General features: G+C 57.3%; 1 protein-coding gene across 1 annotated transcript in view; it reads right to left on the bottom strand.

The window, feature by feature from the left end:
- Window positions 1–2,015: 2,015 nt before the first annotated feature.
- DNAAF5 (dynein, axonemal, assembly factor 5) overlaps window positions 2,016–7,898 on the bottom strand; it is a 14,791-nt gene continuing 8,908 nt past the window's right edge. The window contains exons 8-11 of the mRNA XM_006765245.2: window positions 6,327–6,477; window positions 5,547–5,706; window positions 4,111–4,302; window positions 2,016–2,974 (exon numbers count right to left, since the gene is read on the bottom strand). Of these exons, the coding sequence (XP_006765308.1) occupies window positions 2,838–2,974; window positions 4,111–4,302; window positions 5,547–5,706; window positions 6,327–6,477 (640 nt within the window). The 3' untranslated portion in view covers window positions 2,016–2,837. The remainder of the gene's footprint in view (window positions 2,975–4,110; window positions 4,303–5,546; window positions 5,707–6,326; window positions 6,478–7,898) is intronic.

Raw genomic sequence — 7,898 nt, 5'->3', positions numbered from 1 at the left:
CCCCGAGATGCTCCCGCAGGGACGGGCGCAGGTAGCTGATCCGACGCCGTAAACGCACCTCGTGCCCGGCGCATGGGGCCTGAATGCGCCTGTGGCCGCTCGGGGTGCACCCTCCCCGGGTCACGCCTAGAGGTCAGCAGCGCCTAGTGGTCAGCAGCGCCTAGAGGTCAGCAGCGCCTAGTGGTCAGCAGCGCCTAGAGGTCACAGCGCTCTTCGCACTCAATCCTCGCCAAACGCCAACAGGGTGGAGAGCGGAAACAAAGAAGCGAACACGAACTGGGATGAAGGCGCCGCTCAGGCCCGGAAGGGACACCGAGACTGAACGGATCCCTCCGTCTGCAGTTTCCCGTTGTCCGCCAACCGCGCGCCTCCTCCGGTTACACTCTCCAGCACGGGACACCCTGCGGGCGACCACGCAGCGGCGGCACTTCCGCCCGTGGCACGGGTTCCGGCCTCAGTGTCCCGACAGCCCCCGGCACCATCATTTGCTTATCGCGAGGAGGCCGAGGCCCGGGGTGCGAGGCCGAGGGCACCGCCAGGTCACGGAGAGGCTCAGGTTCGCTCAGAGTCAGGCTGCAGCTCCTTCTGAGACGCCGGGTGCCGCAGCAGCACTGCCCGTGGCCTCTTAAAATGCCTTTAAAATCATGTGACTCAAAGGCGTCAACAGCGGAAAAGAAGTGCTACCCAGAGGCCACCACTCCACGCTAAGATCCAGTAATCGCTTCTCTCACACCAGACATCACACAGGCAACGCCTGGAGGCTGGATGGCACGGTGGTGAGAGAATCCTGGAGGATCGGAAAAGTCGGGGAGAAAGACGTACCTTTAGGGAGCATGTAGCGTTCCGGCTGCTAGGCAGCTGCGCCGGGTACTCTCTTCTCCCTCTGGGCTCTCGCTGGTTGTAATACTTTATGAAGGAGTTGACACGAACGTCACTCACAGTGGAGAGGAGTGTGACGGGCCTCAGATGCCCACTGTGGACGCGGTGCCGGGAAAGCACAAACAGCTCGGCCTGTGAGCTCCGCCCCTTCTGTGTGCCTTCCTCCTCTGCTCCTTGTTGTTGCAGAATAAATAGTATTCTGTCGGGCGGATAAACTACACCTTGTTTACCCATCCATAGCTGTTGGTGGACATTTGCACTATTTCCTGTTTGGGCCGGGAACAAAGCCGCTGTGGACACAAGGGTACAAGTCTTTGCATTTCTCAACAAGACTTTATTTTTACAACTTTATTTGTACAGCCTGAGGATGTTTTTATTTTTAGAGAGTGGAAGGGAAACATCAACTGGTTGCCTCCCGCATGTGCCCAGAACAAACTAAAAATTTTCTGCAAGCGAAGGAAACCGTCAACAAAACAGGTGGCGGCGAGTTGAGTGTGTTGTCCTCTCAGCCATTGATTGGTGCTTTCTGTAAGGGCCGACCAAACAGAAGATGGGCCTTCAGGCTGGACGTGAAAGTGCGTGGTGCTTCGGGCAGGGTCCTCCCACCTTAGGGGCATCAGAGTCCCCTCCAGGCGACCACAGGGCCCCACCTCTTCTGATCCAGGAGGTCTGGGCTGAGGCCCAATAACTGGCACTTCTAACAGGTTCCCATGTGACGCCGAGGAAGGAAAAGGCAGAGGAGACAGAAGGCAAAGGGCAGTTTGGGAACAAATGCCTGAGCAAGCCCATCCCTGAGGGCTTCCTCCGTTCCTGCAGCCACCAACCAGACACGGCTCAGCAGGGGACACAGATGGGCGATGTCAATGGAGCCAGGGACACATCCCCTGGGGCCTGGGCTGTGTGCGCTCAGATCGCACCCCTTCTGCAGGCGTCCGTCCCCATCCCATCACCCAGCCTCCCCCAGAGCCCAGAGCAGCCTTGCTGATGCCCTGCCATCTCGCGGGAGCTCCTGCCACCTGGTGTCCAGAGTGGGCACTGCAGCGAGTGGTGACCACCCCTTTCCCTCCACAGGCCCCGGTTAAATCTAAGGAAAAAATGGTTTCTAAAAATTTCAACTAATTATCAAAACACATAAAGACAGGCAATTATAATAAATATTTTTAATTAAGTCAAACACCAAAGCATAAATGTTAACATTTGATTGTTAGAAAACATAGCATTTGGCTTATGGAAATAATAACCACTTTAAATGAAATCTTTGAGGCACTTGGGTGTAGAAAGTGCTGGAGAATAAAGTAGAATTTACTTTCCTGCTCCTGAGAGCAACGAGAATCTGATTAACCTTCCGTTTTCAACACTGTTAGCATCACTGACCTAAGAAAAGATTCTGGCTGAATTGGTCCATAAAACATTTTAAGTTCCAGTATATTTTAAATGGAAAAATTTCACTAACAGTTCTTAAGATTTCAAATTCCTTTAAGTCTGTTCACTGAAATGTCAATAGACAGAAGCCAAAGAAAGAATGAAAACTTTAAATTCCTTTGGCTTTTACTGGTCAGGAACGTCCTTGGTGGCACTGAAGCAGATGGGGCAGGATTAGAGCCAGCAGTGCAGGGAGCGCAGAGAGAGCCAGCGGGCGCGGGCCTGCCTGCAGTGTGCAGTGGACATTTAGTTTTAATGTCCAATGAGCTGTAGGCTTTTGGCTGACCTTTTGATGAACTATAAACAGGACATAAAAATACAGAGCCACTCAGAGAACCTTATTTCAGCAATGGCCGGGTTTGAAACATCGTCCCACAACACTGCCATTTTCCTTAGGAAATACATTCTTGCTGTCAGAGTCTTCCTGTTCGTGTCCTGGGCTGTGGGGTGTAGGCCGCTGACACCAGCCAGCGGGGACGAGGGCTGGTGCTGGTGCCCACCTGCGGCGGTGGCACCCACGGCCCTGCCCGGAGCCGTCACAGGGCGGGTGGCCGGGCCTGCACGTGTTGCAGCAGCTGCTCGCAGCGGGTGGGAGAGCGGTGCTTGTGCACGACGGCCTCGGTCTCTCGCACCAGGAGGTCGGGGAACAGGACGCTGCCCGCCTGGAGCACCTCTGTAAAACAGCAAACACCCAGGTGCCACAAGTCAACACTAGCCCAGAACATGAGTCCCAGCAGCGTGGCACGGGCACAGCAGACACGCGGCCCTGGGACGGAGCAGAGTGCCCAGAGTCAATCCTTGTCTACAGCATTGATGATCCCTGACACGGGAGGCAAGAACACACAGGGGTTAAGAGTCTGTTCAGTAACTGGTGGTGGGAAACCTGGACAGATAGATGCAAAACACATGACATCAGACCACCTTCTATCACACACAAGAACACACTCAAATGGGTCAAAGTCTTAATGTAAGACCTGAAACCCTGAAACAGGCAGAAGCTCTTGACACCCCTTTAGCGATCTCGTTTTGGATGTCTTCTCAGACAAGGGCAACAAAAGGACAAATAGACAAATGGGACTACATCAAACTAAAACGTTTCACGTGCAGCGGACACATAAAGCAATGACACCTTGCTCAGAATTTGGTTTTGGAAAATACATCTTGCAGAAACACGTTAGTTATGCCAATACTAGAGGCCTGATGCACGGAATTCGTGCAAGAGCAGGTCTTCCTTCCCTGGCTGCTGGCACCGGCTTCCCTCTGGCCCCCGGGGCCCGGGCTTCCCTTGCAGCCTGGTTTTGTCCAGAAGGTCATCGGTCTAATTAGCATATTATGCTTTTATCATTAGAGAGAGTGGGCTTCCGGTTACATTAAAAAAAATGCTTTCATTGATTTCAGAGAGGAAGGTAGAGGAAGAGAGAGAAACATCAATGATGAAAGAGAATCATTGATCGGCTGCCTCCTGCACGCCCCGACTGGGGATCGAACCCGCAACCCAGGCCTGGCCCTGATGGGAATTGAACTGTGACCTCCTGGTTCATAGGCCGATGCTCAACCACTGAGCCAATGTGGCCAGGTCGGGCTACCTGTTACTTTTAACAAATTAATAAATATCTCAAAATTTACTCTATTTTAATTTCTATTACGGTAACTATCACTGGCCTCACACAAAGACCAGCATCCTTTGGGGTGTCCAGTGGCCCTGAGGGACCCCCACTGCCCTGCCTGCTGTGCTTGTGCGCCCGTCTGACACTCAGCCACGCAGAGCGGCTCGCACCCAAACAGGCACAGGAGTCCCACAAGGCTTACCCAAGACTGCGTCCTGCACGGTGCTGTCCGGGTCGTCCAGGTACACCAGGAGCTCCTTGTACAGGTGCTGGACGTCACGCTGGTAACAGGCCTCGGCACCGTCATTTCGGATACACTCCAGCCAGACGGACAGGGCGGAGGCGGCCGCCAGCCTCACTTCCGTGGAAACATCGTCCAACCGTTTCAGGAGTTCTGGAGGGAGGGCAGCGCGGGTGGGCCCGGGTCTGCGCAGGTGCTCGCCTGGTCCCGGAGGCCCCGCCCTGCACCCCCGCCCTCCGAGGCTCTGGGGATGGAGATGAGGACTGAGACACAGCAGCTGCCAGCAGAGCCAGCGTTGCTCCTGCTGAGTCCCCAGCCACTGCTGCTGAGCCAGTCACCCCCCACTGCGGTCTCACCATTCATGGTGAGGCTTTGATCGAACACACGCTTGTCTCACATGCCCCCCAAGAACGCCGGCCCCCACCACTGGGCGTCCTGTGGAGACTCAGCAGGCGCTGGCACACACCACACGCCGGGGCCGAGAGCATGGCAGGACAGCGCAGCCTATGTGGCGGGGCCGTCCTCAGACGAGGTCACGACCTCTCACCCACGCACCGTCTAGCAGGTTCAGTCCATTGTTACCAGTGCCCCAAGCTTTAAGTTTCAGTAACTATTTTTCATCCCCAGGAATCCTTAAAACCATCTTTAAAAACACGCAGTCTCTGTGGCATGCCAGCACGGGGCATGAAAACGAGTTTAAGAAACAAGAACCCAGCCCGGGCATTCTGTCCCCAGCCCTGCCCCTGAGGCAGCTGCCCTGGGCCCTGGGCCTCAGGCCACGGGTCCACCTGCACTTCCTAGCGGATTCCTTTTCCCACGACCCTTCTTCCTTCCGTCGCCGTTTTGAGTCTCAGCTTGTGTGTAACGGGCGCTATCCATGGACCTTTGAGGACCTCACACCCATTTTGGAAGGTAACTGAGGAGTGGGTAACCTGCGTGTCACTCTCGGGTGGGACGGAAGGAGCTTGGTCCCCGCTTCCCGGGCCCTCGAGGCAGGACCTCCTGGGCTCAGGATTCCCCTGGCAGGGCGAGGTCTGGCTCCTGCATCTGAGATCCACCTGGTGCTTTGGCTCCTAAGAGGCAGTGGCACCGGGTTTCAAGTCGAGGGTGGGGCACACCTCGCCCAGGCCTGTGCTCGCACCCAGGGGTCCCTGCCTGGCGAGGGCTGCATCCTGGCTGCTGAGGGCACCTGAGCGTCCGCTTGCTTCTGCTGTTCGCACCCACGTCCGGCCTATCTGCCTTGTTCCCCGAGTTAGTTACTCAGTGACCTTTTATCTGATGAGTTGGCCTCTTAATGCCAACTTCACTGGAAGTTAAAGTAGCATTTTCTGATTTTCCAGTAAAAGAAAACAGCCCTCAAATATATGCAAATGCTTTGGGAAAGAAGAATGTCCTACCAGGATAAATCTTGACGAATTTATCTGGCTCACTCGCACCACCAGAGGATTTTAAAAACGCACTGACAATTCGGCAGGAGGTCAGTCGGGTCATCTGGGAATCTTCTTCCAGGGTGGTCAGGACCGGGGGCAGCAGCATCTCCCGCACGTCCTCCACCTGCTAGCACCAACGGGGCGTGATGTGCACCTGCACGCACTGGCCGGTTCGCACCGGCCGTAACCACGGGCGGGGTTTGGTGCAAATACAATGGGGTCTGGATGCTATTTTGAAATTTCTACATATGCAGACTTGGAGCTGGATTTTAAAATCTAGATAATTTGAATAATTTCTGTTTAACTTGGTCAGTTGATTTTTAAAAATCATTATTCACAAAGTCTCACTGAGACACAAACCCCGCACAGCCTGCATTTCCTAGCGCGACTGCCGTGTCGGAGCCAACCTGGGGCATTTTAACTTAAGTCAGGCTGTCCCAGTGCCAGGTGCAGCCCACAGGAGGGGAGCCCCTGGGGACACCCTCCTACTGCTCCCTGAACCCCCTGCTAGCTGGGAGAGACACACACAGTGCAGGAAGCCGGTCCCGTTTGGTCAGGCTCCTGTGACTACAATCGTTACCTTGTAAAGAGGAGCATTCAATGTGCAAACCTAAGAGAATCCCCAAAATGACCACAGGAAAACCCCCGACTCTGCCTCCCACCAACTCGTTCCCCCAGGACCACACCCTCCCGCGAAGACCTCCGCACCGGGCGGCAGCTGAGACCGCCGCAGCCCCCCGCCCGCACCTGTGTGGCCGACAGGACCTCGCTGCTGATGAGGGCCCAGAGGCAGGACACAGCGGCCGTGCGGATGGCGGCGGCCGTCCTCCCCGCGTGCCACTGCAGGTTGGGGACCAGGATGTCCGTGACCACGGTGTCGAGGTAGCGGTGCAGCTGCCTGGAGGAGGCACAGAGGCAGGTGAGGATGGGCCCTTCATAGGGAGCTGCCCGGCCCAGGGGAACAAGGCCAAACAGACAGCAGAGACGGAGCCAGAGCGGGCCCTCTGCTCCCGGAAAAAGCGGGGGCGTGGTCACGGCCGGGCCGAGTCCCCAGGCCCTTGCTGGACTCTCCTAAAAGCTGCCTGGGTCCAGAGCCCAGGACCCAAGGACCCTCGCTGCTCTGAGCAGCTTCCCGTCACTCCTCCGGCTCTAGGGAGGAGGCCGCGGCCACTCCACCTGTGACGACCCTACAGAGACAGATCCGACCACAGCCCTCCTCAGACAGGAACCCCAGGCCTGCGCCCGGGACCCCAAGTGCAATGACACAGAGTCACGGACAGTCCCGCCAACTCAGCAGCGGGCTGCCTCTCAGTGGTGACCCACCACATCGACGCCATCAGGACACCACACACCTGACCCCAGCCCGGCACTGCTGGGTCCGAACGGCAGGCGCAGCTCCCTCCACACCTGGGACGAGCTCCGCATGGCACCCCAGCCTCCGCTCAGGGACTAAACAGGCTATTGACCAAGCAACTCCTTCCCCACCATCCCAAAGTGGCTCATGCCTCTGCCCCACTGCCGAGCTCGGGGAGACGGGGTGCAGGCCTGTGGCCTCCAGCAGGGGGTGCTGCAGAGCGAGGACGGAGGGAAGGGCGCAGGTCTGGAGGGGTGCTGGCTCAGGACGACTTGTGCGCTTTAACCCTCAGCAGAGCTGCGGCTCCCTGGGCAGTGCTGACAGGAGCGTCCTGTGCTCTGAGCAGCCCTAACGAGGCTGGTGGACCCGAGGGCCAAGCGCTGGCCTCCAGGAGCCGGGCCGTGGCCTGCGCTGCGTCCCACCCTGACCTGCCCTTGAGGCACTAAGGGCTGCGGAGTGAGCCAGCCTCCAGCACCAGCTCTGCCCACAGATGCACCTGGCGGGAAGCAGCAGGGCTCGCCTAAACCCTTCAGAGCCCGGACAGGCGTGCCGCGCAGAGCCATCAGGGAGCCCGGCCGAGGGGACCTGCTCGCTGTGGTTCTGAGTCTTTGCACAAAGGGGGCCACCCCACCTTAGGGCGACCCCCGGAAACGGCCGTGCTCATCCCGGGACCATGTCCTCACGCTCCCACGGGCACCTGTGGACTCGTGGGTCTGCGGAGACGGGACGTGGGCCGGGAGCCAGCCCCTCGCCCCAGAGCAGGGCTGACCGATGAGCGAGTCAGTGACATCACAGTCTCCATTTTACAGCCTAACGATCCAAACACGTGCTCCCTGCCGGTACCAATCGCTCTTCCCTAAGGAACTAAACCGCAGACTTCCTCCCCCAACACTGGCTCCTTCCAGCAAGAAGCTCGGCAGTTTCCTTTAAGAACGTCGTCCGCACTCGGCTGCCGGTCTGCAGGT

The sequence above is a fragment of the Myotis davidii genome, unplaced genomic scaffold, assembly GCF_000327345.1.
Source record: "Myotis davidii unplaced genomic scaffold, ASM32734v1 scaffold1320, whole genome shotgun sequence".
Taxonomy (NCBI): Eukaryota; Metazoa; Chordata; class Mammalia; order Chiroptera; family Vespertilionidae; genus Myotis; species Myotis davidii.
The sequence above is the reverse complement of the archived record's forward strand: the minus strand, read 5'-3'. Positions and strand labels throughout refer to the sequence as shown.